Source organism: Taeniopygia guttata, chromosome 2 (genome assembly GCF_048771995.1).
Source record: "Taeniopygia guttata chromosome 2, bTaeGut7.mat, whole genome shotgun sequence".
In the NCBI taxonomy this organism is placed as follows: domain Eukaryota; kingdom Metazoa; phylum Chordata; class Aves; order Passeriformes; family Estrildidae; genus Taeniopygia; species Taeniopygia guttata.
Genome location: NC_133026.1, coordinates 126,988,102 through 127,005,296, shown reverse-complemented (window position 1 = coordinate 127,005,296; position 17,195 = coordinate 126,988,102). Strand labels below are relative to the sequence as shown.

Here is a 17,195-nt window from a genome sequence, read left to right as displayed (position 1 = left end):
TTATTTGACTATGTTAGAAGTGTTCAAAAATTATAATGTAGTAAATTATCAGATTATTTTTAGTTTTCTTCCTGTAACACAAAGACCACCTAAAGTTGTGTATGATACTGGGTCTAATGGCCTAGCTTCTCTTTTCATGTTTTGTACTGAAAATTGATAATGTAGTTTTAACTCTTGCAGTCGTGGTTATTTCTTGATTTTTTTTTTCCTATTATGATTAGTACCTTGTCTTGTAAACTTTCTTGGAGAAAAAAAAACAGTATAATTTTTATTGTGGCAGTTGTTCTTTCTTGTATGCTTTTTCTCTAAAAAAAACCTGAAATTCCTTCAAATCATAAAGTCAGTTCACAAAAGAAATGGGAATGAGAGGGAGATACATTAAGATACAGATACTACAAATGAGCATTTTCCAACTGATTGCTTACTTCAGGTGTGAAATTTTTCAGCCTAGCTCCACCTTAGCAGTTTTTGATGCTTCTATAATAGCTAAACTAAGTGGAGAGATACAAAATTTAACTAAAGTAGCTATTAAAAAACAGTCCTGTAAGTTTATATAGATATGTAAGGAACTCCTGTGCAGATTGATAAGGGGTATGCTGATACTAATTAATTAAAAACTCATTGAACTAAAATGTTAGAAACTCCCTGATTTCCATCATGTCCCCATCTCCTTTCTCCAAATGCATACATAGACATACAGGGAAAGGATCTTCTTAAGAAGAAGCTAGGGTAGCTTAGTTGGAAGGAAAAATGAGTGTCTGATTCTGTCTTCATGCAAATTTTATCCAGCACATTCAATCATCTAAAAAATATCCATCAGACCTTTCTGCTTTTTCCTGACCAGATATAATATGGCCTTGTCATATGCAACTAACAAGGAGTAGGTATACTGCTCTTCTTGCTTAACATCCATATGTGAAACTGAATGCTAATGATTTCAACTGCTTTTTTCAAGTGCGATGTTTCAAAATGTTACAGAAGCAAAATTTATTGGTAAATCCCTTCAGCCAGCACGGCCTGTGCACCAACTGTCTTCTAAACAAGGTGAATAGCATGGCTAAGGTGCAGTTCACTTTACCAAAGTTTGGATTATGTTTCAGGAAGTAACAAGGATGTGTATTGTGTCTTGTTTTGTTTTGTTTTTAAATTACTTTGTTAAACTACAGTGAGTAAATTCCTTGTTGTGTGTTGATCTTAGTCCATAATCTCTTTGATAAAATCTGAATTTAAACTGTATTAGATTTATGCAGAGCTCTTTGGTACTGCTCTTCTAGCGTGGCATCTGAAATGTAGCTTCAGAAAGCTGGATCAGGCTTCTCTTTTAAATTTGGATTTCCTGAGCTGGCTGGTCCTACTCTTGAAAACATAAAATACACACAATTTAACAGATTATTTAGGTTTTATTGCAAGTACTGATGCCTCAGGTACAGCATACTGCACTGCATTTTTCTTATCTAGCTTTCATACAAATTAAAAACAAAAAACCCAAAAAAACTTTAAGAAAGAAAAATGCAGTATTTATGTCAGGTGTGAATATTTTGGTTAAAATTTTAAATTTCTTTATGTTAAAGCCTAGATATTGCAGTATTACAGTTGTTATTGTTAAGTTAGAAACTTTTGGTGGCTAGAAAATCATCGGCTGTGCTGATGTGAACTGGAGCTAAGTGACATCATATATTTTTACTTTGTATAAAATTTATGGAAGAAAGGAGTCCTGTGGTGATTTAGAGCTTCTAAGTTGTGCATAAATGCCTGTATAATCTCTGTGCAGCAAGGAATGTTCTTGGGGCAAGTATCACAAAATAATGCTGTGGTCTCTATTGAAATTATTTTTTGTTAATGTTTTATGCTCACCAGCATCACCCATTGCATTAAACATTCGGACTGAATTACCCAGCAGCACTGAAGTATATTTGCAGAGTAAGGTTGACTGGGTGAGTATTGAGGAAATACATTATTATTTATAAATTGGAGGTCAACTGATCTGTTGTGTAACCAAATGAAAGCTATTTCCAGCTTGGAGTGTCCTTGACTCTGAATGTTTTAAACCAGCAGTGTCAGAACTGTTGAAAAGAATTACGAGTTTCAGGAATGCCTTTCTTTGGTATTTGCATGCACTAACAGCTGAAAAGTGCAGCTTAGGAATTTAAGATTCTTATGAAAATCTGTGTAGCATTTCTTTAGTCTTCATTGAGTTTAAGTCAGCTCTTTTAAACACAGAGTACATGTATTCTGTCTTCACTTATTCTGTGTAAATAATAAAATCAGAATTTTTTTTGTTAGCACGCGTGCAAATTCATTTGAGACAGCAATCATAAAACTTTATGCTTTATTGCTAGAGGTGCTTGACTTTGAACATGGTATGGATATGTTTTTCAGACGTGAAATTGGTTGTAGGTATTTACTGGAAAATGAAGTTTGAAGTCTTCCAACTTGAATGCTTCATGTTGCATAGCCTGGATTTGACTTTATGTTGATTCTGATTTGAATGTTTTTTCAGAGCGTTGATGATGGGGGCTTTTGTTAGAACAAATTCCTTAATTTTTACTTTATTTTTTTATTATTTTAGATGAGTTTTAGTAACCCGGTAATCCTTCTTTTTTGTATTAAGCTTCTGCAAGATGCCTTTGGCTTTAAAAAAAATTTAAAAAAAGAAAAATCAAGGTCTTGGGAGCCTATCTTTGGTCCGACATAGGGAACTTAACACTTACACTTGTCTCTTGAGCAGTAATTACTGAGGAGAGCAAACTACTCCCTTTTAAATAAACCTATGGTCATCAGTGTTGTAATATTCAGTTTAATCAGTATGTAGCTACATGTAGCTGCATTTTGCCTTTGTTTGATATAGGTATAGCTGTATTTTTTATATTTTAAAAAATTTTTCTTTAATGCAGCATATAGAAAAGTCTTTTTAACAATACTTTCGACCATCTTCTTTTTGCTAAGTGAGACAATCCAAGCTCATCCTTTGGTCTTAAAGAAAGTCCTTCCTGCTTTTATTATTCTCAAATGTAGCAGCTTGTGGCTGCATTATTGGTGAGGTAATAGAAAAGGAAGGGATAATTGTGTTCTTTTTAAAGACTAGCACTTCAAAATTCTGTGTAAAATATGTCTCTCAAATATGTTCATCTGTATTGTCTTATTGAACTATTCCTTTTATTGTATGTAATCAAGAGTAACATTCTACACGTTCAAATTGAACTGTGCTACAACTGTTACTTTTAACAAAGAAAAATATATCCTTGTTTTAATATGCTTGAAGGAGATAAGCTTCATAACTTTCCTTCCTTTCTTAGTCATCTGAAATGACTGAAGTGAAGATCTTAACTCAAGCTGTGATGCTCTGTCAACCAAAACAACATGAATCAGGAGCAAAAAAAGGTAAAATACTGCATGGGGGAGCTATGTCAAGATTGTCTTTTCTGGATGGAGGACAAGTGCACTTCGAAGTGATGTAGGCTGCACTTTGTTTTTACTATTCAACTAGTGCATTGATAGTTTGGAGAGCAGTGTGTAACTTTTCTGCTTTTCACATAACACTTTAGAGAAGGTGTAAAAGTTGATCATAACTGAGGTAGAAAACTTCCACTGGTAGAGCTGCTTGCATATAGGGATATAACTGTCTTAAAAAATCCCAAACAAAGCCAACAAATCAAACAAAAAAATGCAACCAATACCCTGAAAAAACAGACCCCAAACATAAAAAAATTCTTCACACAAAATCCTGGGTTCTTATAGATTGCTTGTGAGTGTAAAAGTACACATTTGAGTTGCATCCTTTAGCCTGCTGCAGGGCTCAGTTGTGGCATACAGACTGTTGAATGTAATCAAGTTAAGAACTCAGCATTTTGGCTTCCTTGTCCTGCTCTTACTACAGTGGTTCTGAAAGAATAGCACTTGAGTGGTTAGATATGAATTAATTTTTTTATGATTAATCCTGGACTATTTGTTTTTGTGTCAGTACTGTCCTTAAGGTTTGATCTTTATGTTTTTCTCTCTGTACTGCCTGCCACTGTACTCATAGAGAAATGATAGTTTAACCAAATCAAAATTTTACTCTTTTTTTTTTTTTCCTTCATTAAGGTATAATATCCGATTTCAAATGCATTCTCACAGTACTTCTCTGCCATGTTTCCTACCTAATTCTTCATTCTTAAACATGTCACAGAAACTGCATCAGTGACCCAGGTTAAGGTCACCAGTTTGTTGAGACAATTTCTTTTGTCTGTATCTGCCTGTAATCAGGCAACCATCTGTAATTTCCAATCCTTGCGTAATCTCTGCAGATGTAGTTTGATCTTTTGCTCTTTGTGCTCAAAAGTTGAAAGAATTCTATTAAGTTTTAATGAGGCTTTTATATTTTTGTCAGTCTGAGGTTACCATCTCTCGGATTCTTGAGCATTAGTTTAGTTCTGTTGTGTGTTACTGATTTGAAAATAAGTCTTCCATGTATCTTCTTTCAAGCTGAGGTTAATTTCTTCTATTTTTGATCTTGATAAAGAAAAGAGAGTTCTATTTTTTGGATGTAGTTAAATGGCAGATTTATCAAGTTTTATCTGTTTGGTGGTGTCTTTCTGATCCTTTGTCATTGATTCTGCTTGTGGTGGGTAGAGATTGTTTTGTTCTACAAGATCTTGAACAGCTTCTCATCAGATCCTGGTCTCTTGCATAATCCAATACTTTGGGTCATCTTCAGTGGTTAATTGCTCTGTGATACCTCTCTGAGGTATCACAATTCTCCACACTGTCAAACGTTTTCTCACACTTCTTTTCAAAGGGCTTTTGTTTGTTTGCTGGATAGTTGTAATCTTTTCCTTTAGAGTTATACAACTCTAGAGGTCTTACTATTCAGCTACTGCTTACAAATAAGTCTTTTGTTTTCTTTTTTTTTTCCTTGCACAGTACAATTTCTTCTAGAGCTATGTTTATGTTCAGCTGTACTTTGGGTTCCAGATAATAATTTCCATTTGATATCTCTTCAGCGGAGCTGTGCTTTCAATTATCTGTCTCAGCAGTTCTTAACTGCAGCATGGGGTTTCCATGGACCCACTTCTTGAGCTTTTCCAGGTCTCTCTAGATGCTATCCTGTCCCTCAGGTGTGTCAGCTGAACCACTCTGCTTGGTGTTACCTGCAATTTGCTGAGGGTGCAGTTGATCCCACTGTCATAGATGAAGATACTCAACAGTACTGCTGGGCCACATATGAAATCCTGAGGGATGCCACTCTGATCTACATCCAGACATGGCCACTAATCTTTGGATCATAGGATGCTTTGGGTTGTAGGGGACTGAAAAATCATCAAGTTCTAACCCCCTGCCATGGGTGGGGACACCTGCCACTAGACATGTTATTGAAAGCCCCACCCAGCATGATGTTGAGCACTCCCAGGGATGGGGCATCCATAACTTCTATGTGCAGCCTTTTCCAGTGCCTCACCATCCTCACTGTAAAGAATTTCGTTCTCCTATCTAACCTAAACCCACTGTCCCTGAGCTTAAGGTCATTGTCCCTTTTCCTATCACTACATGCCTCTGAAAAGTCCCTGTCTAAACCTCCTGTAGGCCCCCATTCGGTACTGGAAGGCTGCCCCAAAGTCACCCAAGAGCCTTCTCTTCTCCAGGCTGAACATCCCCAGCTATCTAAGCCTGTCTTCATAGGAGAGGTGTTCCAACCCTGTGATCAACTTAGGGACTCTCCTCTGCACTTGTTCCAACATGAGATCAGATGCAACTGTCCAACCAGTTCCTCATCCAGTGAACAGTCCCCTAATCTAATCCACATCTCTCCTATTTAGAGAGATGGATGTTGTGGGGGATTGTGTCAAAGGCTTTACAGAAGTCATAATCTTCATAGGTTTTTAATCAAGGGGAGGTAAAAACAAGATAAAAGTTTTCAAGTATGCTCATATTCTTTAAACTGTTTTTTTTTTTGAAGTTACCCACATGCCCTCCATTAGGTTCACCACTTACTGCATTGTTTGTGTTCAGAGGCAGGAAAAAATTCATGTCATAGTTGTTACCAGCTTCTCTCTTTTCAACATCCTATAAGCTGAGAAGCAAAAACTGTTGTCCATCAGGTGACAGTGTAACAATCTTTCAGGAAGCCCATCACTCCTAAAGGATTCTTCTTCAACTTCTTCATCTAGGACCAGAGATGAAGTTTGTTCCTTCTTTGCCAAATTCCTTTAATCTTATTTCTGCTCTCATTTGAGAATATCAGCTTGAATACAGACATTGCTAGACATACTGTATCCAAAGCTATGCCATGGTAGACATAGTGCTATAAATTTTAATAAGAAACCTAAATTTTCTGAGCAGAGGCTCTGACTCTTGTTGATCCAACACAACCCCTCAAAAATATTTCACTGCTATTAATCTGTTTGCCATTTTACGTGCAGCAGATCTTGTCATTACTTTTAGGTGTTGAAAGACATTTAACTTATTAGCTTCAAGAAAAGAGATACTCTGTTTTTGTTATCTGTCCCTTTTTTGTTATCTGTCCCTTAGAAATAGGTGTTACTTAGGAGTGAGTTATAAACAGATTTTCTTTTGGGTTTCAAGACCAGTTTGTCGTGTTTCTGCTAATGAGAACAAAATACAGGGAGTCTGTCTGGTGTAAGGTTGGAGTCACCTTTTTTCTTCTTTTGTGCTGATTTACTGTGTCAGTTTGCTACAGTTAAAGTGTAATGCTCTGTAATTTACTTCAGAATTTCCTGACATCAGATAAGACCTAAATTAGTTCTGTTTTTAAAACTGATTCTTATATTCCACATGTAGCATTTCTACCATTCTATAAGTTACCAAAATTTTTTTCTGAATTTTCAATCTTAGTCCCTTAAACAAGAATGTTGAACTTAGTGATTTTGTATATTCACAGAAAGGATCCAATACAGCAGAGATTTCCTTCTGAAGCTTTCAAATGTTTCTCTCTCTCAGAAGAAACCAGAGTTTCTTCCTGATCACCCAGTTGTACTTCAAAAGCCAGTAAGTGCATTTTTTTGTAGCGAGTGAAGTCATAAAATCACCTATGAAATTTTTGATAAGCCATTTGACAGGAAACATTTTCCTTCAAACTGGCCTGCCAAATTGGTAAAACCTTCAAAGGACAGTCTGCAATTCAGCACAACTTTTGTATGTAACTTCTCCGGCTGATATTTGACATCTTATCCTGGGCAGTACCATATAAAGGGAAAGGGTTTAAAATTTGTTTTCAGGAAAAAGAGATATGTTTCCATATTTTCAAAATAAAAGAGAACAATCTTGATAAATTTCCATCTTGGTAAAAATCTTAATCCAGTGTTTGAGTTGTTCATGCATCAGTGTCCACTACAAAACCATCAATGAGCTCAGTGCAGTTTTTATTATCATTATCTTTGGTCTTTGGTTTTGGGGAGAAATTAATAGAAATGAATGATGATTGTGAAGGATATCCATGTGTGTTGCCCTTCAATGTTTATGATTAAATAATCCTCGAATACTTCATATGCTAGGAGAAAATATTTACTGGACCACATTCCAGACCCCGAGTGTGGGGAAATTTTCTGTGTAAACATCATATCTAATTAGGCAACATACTAGATTGCTTTTGAGACCATTGGGCTGTCGTTCTGCTAGAAATAGGATTCCTATTATGGAAAAGTATGTCCACATGAGTACTGTGTTGGCCACATTTGGAGGCATTTTTAAACTTTAAAAATTTCTGTCCTTTAAAAAAATAAAAATTAACTAATATATAACCATAATCAGCTTTCCCTGATCTTACTTTTTATATCTTTCTATTTACCCTCAAGATGAAAGCTGTGTTTGTTTGAAAACCTGCTTTCAGATTTGAAAGTCTCAGCTCTAATTTCCTAACTTTCCCCCCTCTCCTACCACCTGTGTTTCTAAGAGTGGCAAATTTTGATAATCTGTACACTTTCAGATGTTTACATTCCTAGGATAAAGGAGGGTCCCTATACAGAAATCAGTCCGATCACCTAGTTCAGCCAAAATTTCAGCCCTGTTTTTCTGCACAGAAACCAGAGGGATTGACAAGATGCATGTGTAAATAAAATGAATGATGCTTAAAAATGGCAGAAGGTGGCTTGCGAATAAATTTCTAATGACAGACAATCCTACAGTGTCAGTGAGCTTGTATTTTGGAGCAGGTGGTTTTCAACATTTTGCTGCTGAACTGAGTATTCAGACAGTTCATGTCTAAGACTTCCCTAGTCCTGAATTTTTTAAGCCACTGCTGAAGTATGTGCCCTCTTATGAGTAAAAGTTGCATTGTCAGATGAAGAAAACTTCCTATAATGACTTGTAGAAGGGAGATGCAGTTGTTAAAATTGGTGGACTGTGGACTGCATTTGTCCCGAAGGACGCTGGGGTTTTATTGAGATGTGGGGATACATAGCTCAGCATTTGAACAGATGTTACTACTGTGTTGACACACAGTAGGAAAATTTTAGATGAAGTCTTTATGATTAATGAAAACAGAACTGTTTGCTATAATAAAAAGAATTCCAAATTGTGACATGTACGTGGAGTGGAAAAGAGTTACAAGCAGACTAAAATAAAAACTTTAAGTGAACTTTTATAACAGAAGTAATTTGAGGGTTGATTTGTCTTACAGGTAAAGAACAAACCTTTCATTGACATCTGCAAGAAGTGACATGTTGTTTGGAAGATCCAAAGTCCATCAGTGAGGGAGCTACATTTGATGTAGGTCTTCAAGACTTTTGAAGGTGCTTGGGTGCCTGGAGATGGAAGTACAACCCTGTGAAACCTATGAAAATGCCTTTTTCTTCCTGTACTTGCCTGAATGCTTTAAGAAACAAACCTTTAATTTGTAATGCCTGAAATGGCACTATGATTAAAGGGAAAATAAATAATTTTACATATTGGTGTGGCAGAATTTTGTCATTGAGTTGTTTTTGTTATGTAGCCAGATATTTTGCCTGACCATAAATTCTAAATAAATACTTGACTTGGACTTTTTGATTGCTCCCAACTCCCTTCCTCAGAAGTAAAAATGGAATAAGTACTGGCTGTGTCAAATCTCAGATGTCTTAGGGTATCTACTCCTCTAGTAGCAGAGAGGCTTTTTTTCTTTTTTTTGACAAAACTTGACTTGCTTCTTCTTAATTTGAAATCTTCAACTTGACACAAGATATTCTGTAATATCTTGTGGATATACATACCTTCTTTCAAGGTATGAAGTGTCTTATTAGTAGTAATTTCACTAACCAGAGAAATTTTCTCTCGTTGTGCATCAGGAGATCTGCCTATACACTGCATTCCTTAAAGTTCTTTGAAAATAATTGTCCAGCGTTCTTGACTGAAAAGTAAAAGTAGTAAGAAAAACTGAGGAACAAGACAGATTTTAATCCTATGTCTTATATGGGTAAATGGATGTACCAATGCAGACGCTATTCTCTCTTTTTCCCTTAAATGAGTATGGTATCCAATACTGAAGTGGAAAGCAGTAGTTCAAGTATTTCCTGAAAGCATCTATCAGTTGACAGGCATCAATAATAAATATTTTGTATGAATAGAATTAACTTCCAAATGTGTATTTAGACCTATAATAATATAATTTGCATACTGCAGACAATTTTTTACCCTCTGTCACAAATGATAACGAAAGCTAAATGAGGATATGTTAAATGGCAATTGCAGTAATGCAAAGGCCTGTCAAGTTACATTGGATCAGCACTAGATTTCTTTTCCCGAATGATGCAAATAAATATTTTTGTTGGTTAGTTTTTAATCACTGGGAGTTCCTTAGAGTGAGTCATATGGATCTTTTTTCCCAGTATGTGTCAAAGACAATTTCTGTGTGTAGCTCTCAAAACTCCTAAGTGAAACTTCTCAAACTTCTTCTTGTGTATGATTCATCAAAGTGTTTGTTTACTAGTATAGTGTAACTATAAGGTGAGTAACTCTTATAAGGACATATGACCTGCTACAACTTTTTTCACCCTTCCAGCACCTAATTGACATGAAGCTCTAAAGCAAGTTACTGTAAGAATGATTTTAATACATTTTTCCTAGTGAAAAGGAAAAATGTCACCAACCTTAGTGTAGTATGTAATTTTTAAGGATTTTCCCTGAATCTGTGTCACATGTCATTATTTCCTTTGTTGGTAGGTCAGTAGTGACAAAAAACCCCATGCTATACACTAGCCTAACATCTTGGCATAGTAAAAATAGCAGCCAGATGTTCAGGAGTATGAGTAGATTTACTTTGATTAAGACAAGAAACCTTTAAACTTATACAGATGTCATTTGTGAGGGTAATTACAGTGCCCTTTTACAAATGGACAGATTGGTAGCTGGATATAGGAAAGCCTTGGACTTTAGTGTTAGAAGCATTCACTGAGTTACTGTGAGAGAGATAAAGGTGAAATTTGTAATGTGGGCACATAAATTGAGATGTGCATGTATCCCTCTCTGACATCCACATGAACCAAGGCCTCATAAACTTCATTGGCAAAGGGCTTGATTCAGTTGGTTAAAGGTAGGCATCTGTGTCATCCGAGACTCACCTGGAATTCCAGTCCGCATGCTGCGTGGGCCTGGCGTAAATGACAAACTAGAGGTAACAGTGTCATCCTCAGCGGGGAGATAGAGACCACTTGGTGTCCTCTACAGTAACTCACATGCACTAGATCCCTTTGTTTAGGCAAATAACTCACATCAGAACTTCACTGATAAAATAAGAGCTGAATTGCCTTGGTCACATGCAGGAACCTAAATGTGATGCCTTTCTTAATCTTGAGCTCAGACCTTGGGATTTCTGGAATACAGGACCTTACTGCAATGAAGACTGCTTGTTTGCAGTTGAAATTCCCCCTTTGCAATTACATATGGTAACACTTTTTGTTGAGAAGAAATAAAATGAAACAAGACAGTATTTTATTGAACATGACTTTTAAGTTTCTTTTTGGGTACCGTTTGTAACCTTAGACTGCTAAATGGATGGAGAGAGTGGTCATGTAGCATGCTGAGCTTGTCACCCTGCTGTGGAAGTGTGAGATTACAGTGGTTGCTTGCCCATTCTTGGGGCTAAAGGCCCATATCCTCCTCAGATGTGGGCGAAAACACAGTGACTTGCTAGGCAATCAAGTATTGCTACTTCTAGGTCTTACAGAATCACAGAATATCCTCAGCTGGAAGGGACCCACAGGAAATCACTGAGGTCCAGCTCCTGGCTCTGCACAGGATACACTTAGACTCATACCACGTGCCTGAGAGCATTGTCCAAATGCTGCTTGAACTCTGTCAGACTTGGTGCTGTGACCACTGCCCTGTTCCAGTGTTCCTCCACCCTCTGGGTAAAGAACCTTTTCTTAATGCCTAACCTCAGTCTCCCCTCATACAACTTGATTTTCCTTGGGTCCTGTCACTGGTCACCGGAGAGAAGAGATCAGTGCCTGCTTCTCCTCCTCATGAGGAAGTTGCAAACTGCAATGAGGCTTCCCCTCAGTCTCCTCCAGGCTGAACCAACCAAGTGACATCAGCCACTTCTTGTATGGCTTCCCCTGCACGCCCTTCATGATCCTCATGGCCCTCCTTTGGAAACTTTTTATCTCTTTTATATTGTTGTGCCCAAAACTACACCCAGCACTTGAGGTGAGGCTGCCCCAGTGCAGAGTGGGACAATCCCCTCCCTTGCCTGGCTGGTGGTGCTGTGCCTGATGCACCCCAAGGCAAGGCTGGCCCTCCTGACTGCCAGGGCACTGCTGGCTCACATTCAATCAACCAGGACACACCCAGACCAGGGTGGGTCTGGGTGTGAGGGCAGTCTGGCTGCAATCTCTGCCACCCCACTGATGACCAGGTCGAATGAGCTGACCCAGCTGGTCTGGTGGGTGTTCACTTCCCCCTCAATGCTCCATGTGCATCCCTACCAAAGCTGCACCCTGGCTGAAGAGGGTGATCTTCCCCATGGAGATAGTGCTCTTCATCTGTCAAGGGTATGCAGCAGCCCTGCCCCCTGCTAGAACCAACCTCCAAACAAGTTCAAGGTCTATGGCTATTTATGCGGCAGCTGCAGTTTCTCTAATGATTTTGCAGTGACTTGCCTGAGAGCTAAAGAAAATGTTTTCTGAGTGGTCAGGACATCGAGGTTGTGCAGTCTGCAGATCTGTAGTGACAAGAGATAGGCAGATATGTTTTCTCTTGGGAGTGTAAGGGCTAAGAGTCTGTTAGGTGCTGCCTTGTCTTGTGAGCAGAAAATATCCTGAGGGAAGTTCTGTATTAGGGCAAAGAGTTTTTTCTATGTTTATTCTTTTCATTAATGACTTACAGCTTCTTCACAAACATGTATGAATTTTCAGGTGTGTTCAGGTTCATACTTCTTTCTTTTGTAAAAGGAGACCACAGCATTATTAAGTACTGGTTGTTTATTAATGCATTCATAAAACTTCACAAATGTTTAGTCATACATTAAAGACATACTTTTCTGTGACAGTCTGGACTGTCACAGAAATAAATAGTTTATAATAATTGTCTTATTTACAGAAATAAATATTTATCATAGTATTCTTATTTCAGTTTTTAGAATGCATCATTTCACTGAACTAGTCACAAGAAAAAAGGTAATAAATGCACAGTTTTCCAGATTTTAGAATGGATAAAATGGAAAAGATCCCATCAATAATAACAAACGTTATTACATCATAATTTCACCTGTAGACGTCAGTATAAGTGTTACTGTAATGAAAGACAATACAACATTAACATTACTTGGAACCACAGCTTCCAGTTGTTATTCAGGACCCACCACAATGCTGCAAGAAAGCAGAGTTTATTTATTTTTTAGCATAAATTGCATTTCTTTTTTGACCTCTGGTAAAAATTCTGAATAAAATACCTATAACCTATTAACCTATAATTAAATGTTTGTTTATATGTGCACCTAATAGTGGTGAGAAAAAATACCCAGAATACTGGGAGAGCTGAGTGTAAGTGGTGGGAAGGTGGCTTTATCACAAGAATTATATCTCTTTTTGATAACATCCAAAGAATCATTAATGTGTCATAGGTACAGCTGCATAGAATTAAGTGCCCTAAGAGCAAACCAAATAAATCCTCAGTCCTGTGCTGCTGTATGTGTCAGTTTTTAAGACAAGCACTGTGTTCCCTGGGTAGTTGTGTTAGCTTTAATGACTTGCTTTCCTGGTGACTTTATTCAAATTGGGTAAGTTTTTTACACAACTGTAGGAATTAATAACTTTCTGTCCTCAAAAGTAAGAGAATCGATGAACTTGTAAAATGTCATTCCCATAAAAAGTTCTGTAATCATCAGATTATAGGTAGTGCTGGAGTGAAACCAATTTGTGTTTCTTCCCCACAATCAAAGGCCTTTGGTCTTTTGAAATGGAACCTTATGCAGAGAGGAATTACAAGATTTATGGAGTGAGATGGGAAGGAAGGAAAGGAATTGTGACTGTGTCTGAGATGCCAAGTGTCCTTAATAGAGGGGTGTTCTAGGCTATGTAGGTTTCACACAACACAAATTCATTAGCAGAACTTATTTCTTATTTCTTACTTATTTCTTATTTCTTACAAATTTCTTATGTATGTATCTATAAATGCTTGCATTAATGCTATTTTAATGAATATTATTAATGAAGAAGCATGATGAGAAAATACTCAGAGTCCTACCTGAATTCAGGCTATGAGCCTAGCAGTCTTTGAAACATCAGTGGATTAATATATTTCAGCCCCCAAAAATGCCAGTTTATCTATTTATTTCATGGGCTATAGTGTTATAACTGTTCAGTGTTTTCCCCTTATCTTGTTTTCTTTACACAAAGGTTCTCTAGAGTCCTCAAGTCCTCTTGTATAAAAATGAGACATTCACTGAATGTGAACTAAGTGATTCATGCCACCCTGGTGGATTGGCTGAAGCAACTGGGTGAGTTAACAGGTGTATGAGTGTTTATAGTAGCTTGTGGTTTCTCTTAAGTGATGGTAAATTAATTTTCTTTGGGATAATACTAGATCAAACAGTCTTGAAAAGTTGTCTTCCTGAATCATTCTTGGCTACATAAGTGTATCCTTATTATTTTTAGATAATTGGTAAAGACTTAAGTGTTGTAAAATTTGAATGAATCAGATTCAGATTACAATTTGCAATTGATTTAGTTCTTATCTACCCAGATCTATAAAAGAACTTTGGAAGTTTCTCAGCTACAGTGAATTTGTTTTTAGAATACAGCTTATCTGTGTTCTCTGTGTTCTAATTGCAGATAGGTTTAGGGTTTTGTTCTTTCTGATTTTACAGTGATATCACTTTATGGTGTCTAAAATTCTTTTGTAAAGTGTACTGGTGGGATTGCAGCCACCATTTTTTACTTCAAGATCACTTTCTAACACAAATATGGTTTGTATAGATCGGTTGTGGAAAGCTCTTTCCATGAAACAGAGTTCAAATCATTGCACAGATTTCTAAATTACAGGTAATGTATAAAATTGTACACTGAATGTGTTAATTCCCATTGCCCCCACCCCACTCCCCAACCCCAGCAAGGAGTGCACAGTGAGAAATGCTGTTTCTATGGTAACTGTCTGCCAGGACAGAGTGCTGCAGACTGAAATCCTTCTTAGCAGGCAGAGTAAATGCTTTAATGAGTACTTGGAATCCAATTTCAGTCACTTCCATATTTAGGCACTTAAAAATTATGTTTACATTTTATTTTATGTTAATTGTACTTTACCTGTGAGTAAACTGCCCTGGAACACTGCTGGATCATGTGAAGTCTCTTGGACACAAAGAATTTTGGGAAAAGGCTTCATTGTTTCCTACAATCAAGTTTTTCTTAAATCCAGCAATATCCCAGTAAGATACAAGAGATGCTTGGTTCATTAACTTCAATCTCCTGATTCTGCAGGAGTCCCTGGCATATAATTTTGTGTCCACATCAGGCTCATGAGATCTGAAGATGTCTTGGCTGGTTTCTTTTAAGAACAAACCCCTGGTACATGACTGCATTTATTTTTCTACTAAATGGAGTTTTCTTATTTTAAATTTAGTCTGTACTCAAACACATAGGAAATTAGGGCTTCACTGTAATATATTTGTGTTCCCTAAAATAAAAAAAAAATATTGTCCTCTCTCTGTAAATATGGGACTGATGCTTTCTTTGCTTCATCCTGCACCTGCACTGTGTCTTTTAACTCTTATTTCTAGGAGTAAAATGTTACATGCTCATTGTTTGGTATTAAGAATAATAATTTGGAATCTTTACCACCTTACTTTTTTTTTTTAACATAGCAGGAAATGTGTACAACAAGTTGGTTAGTAAATATCAATTATTGGTAAATAAGGCTCCCTTCAGTCAATGTAAGTAGGAATAAATTGAAGTCTTAATCAGAAAGCATTTTTTTTTCCTTGAAAAATCTTAAATGGGATCTATTTTACCATTCACAAATAGTATTGTTTATTCTAGATATTTTCTCAAATAGTGTATGTCAGTGCTACTTCACACTATGTAAAATAAAGCACTGTGGGTCTTCTCTTTGCTGATGCATTTTATATTTATGTGGTTAAAATAAAAACATTTGGAGTCCTTTTCTCCTCTATACTTCAGAGGAGAAGGATATTCTCAAAGAAGATCTAAATAAGGGTGATATTGTGCAGTGGTCTTGCATATGGAACACACTAATAGGACCTTTCACATTTAACAAAAAAAAAAAGAAGTGAAAAGTTGATATTTACCAGGGACTAGCATTGTTGTGATGAGCTCTGGAGTTTCCAAGAAATCCACTTTACATCTTTGGAATGCCTTGCTGTAACTCATTTGAAGGTGGCTAAATAATTGTAAAAAATAAAAATGTAACAGTTTTTTTTAAACGGGCCCAATTTTTTAAATGAACGTAAGAAATTTCACAATTAATGTTGTACAGAGATTCTGTGCTTCAAAACTTACAGAGATAGTGGGAGAGAAGACCAGATAAGCTATGAAGTGTCTGCATGTTATATTAAACACAGGTTTTCTTTGTGCAGCTTGCTGTCAGTCTGATGCTCATCTCTTGGTTGTGACCCAGTACAGTGTTGACATGTGTTACCAGTGTTCCTGAGTCTTTGTGATAGGAAAACCAGTAAAACTGGGGTTTTGTTTGAAAGGAAAGCAACAAACCTGTTCTCCATCTCCCTAAGAACAACTTCTCACTACAGAGTTAGGATCACAGAGTTGGTGTATTTGAGTGCCTTAACTAAATGTAGATAAGGACAGTCCTTTTGTCTCTACTCAGTTCCTTAGTCTTCTGCCTGCTGGAGGCTAGAATTCAGCCCGTAGGATGTTTAATAATTTCTATTTTGGGCCCAAAAGAGACACTCTGGGAGTCTGTCGGATGGGTTTCTATGGTGTGGATTGGGAAGTTTTGGGAGAGCTCCCCATAACTCCTGAAGTGTGCTGCAGGCTGGCACATCTTCTGTTTCAATAATTGTGTCTTTTTGTTTCTTCCTTATCATGACGCTGGTGATATTTTTGTCTTCCTGGTTTTATGTCTCTGATAACTAATATCCACCTAATGCTATATCTTTATGTACTCACTTTCGGACTTTTTCTGTTTTGAATAATCACTATTGTCTTTCTGGCATTTTTACTTATGTTTCAGTATATTCAAGTCTTTAGCAACTAGAGCATTGTTCTGAAGTATTAATTGTGATATATTTAGCAAAAGATCAGTTAGCAGTATTTAAAGTAATTTGTACTGTCTTTCTACATAATTGATTTCTAACCTTAAAAACTTTAGGTATTAACAAAAAAAAAACAAACCCAAAAACCCAAAACGCCACCAAAGTCCTGACACTTACCTATTCCAGGCATTGCTGTTTTCCCAGAACTCATAAACAATGAAGTGGAAATTACTTGGAAACTTCTGTATGGAAATACTAAAATTTCACAATATAACTAATTTAATGAAACAAAACAAAATTATTGGACATATACATTTTATTCCTAACTGCTTATCAGTAGGAACAAATGCAGTGATTTTTGAAAAAAACCCCCACATAACATAACAAAACAAGAAAATCAAACCTGATACCAACCCAATTAATAAACTTAATAAATGAGTGATCATAGTGATCATATACTTCAAATTATATGAGCTTTTAAAAATAAAACTCCTTGTATATTAATTTTTATTAATTAATATTTTTATGAAACTAGTTTTTCATATTGCTCCAATAGTGTAAT

General features: G+C 36.5%; 1 protein-coding gene across 1 annotated transcript; it reads left to right on the top strand.

Annotated features, from left to right (window-relative positions):
- Nucleotides 1-291: 291 nt before the first annotated feature.
- On the top strand, nt 292-8,896 carry C2H8orf88 (chromosome 2 C8orf88 homolog). The gene is made up of 5 exons (XM_030266402.4): nt 292-1,044; nt 1,858-1,934; nt 3,297-3,381; nt 6,878-6,984; nt 8,615-8,896. The coding sequence occupies exons 1-5, from the start codon at nt 960-962 to the stop codon at nt 8,651-8,653; spliced, it is 393 nt and encodes a 130-aa protein (XP_030122262.4). The 5' UTR covers nt 292-959; the 3' UTR covers nt 8,654-8,896.
- The last annotated feature ends 8,299 nt before the right edge of the window (nt 8,897-17,195 follow it).

Excerpts from the sequence above, each read along its gene's own strand:
- C2H8orf88 (XM_030266402.4), top strand. The coding sequence starts at position 960 with ATGTTTCAAAATGTTACAGAAGCAAAATTTATTGGTAAATCCCTTCAG. Across the intron at positions 1,045-1,857 it reads CCAACTGTCTTCTAAACAAG|CATCACCCATTGCATTAAAC; the intron begins GTGAATAGCATG and ends TATGCTCACCAG. Across the intron at positions 1,935-3,296 it reads TGCAGAGTAAGGTTGACTGG|TCATCTGAAATGACTGAAGT; the intron begins GTGAGTATTGAG and ends TTCCTTTCTTAG.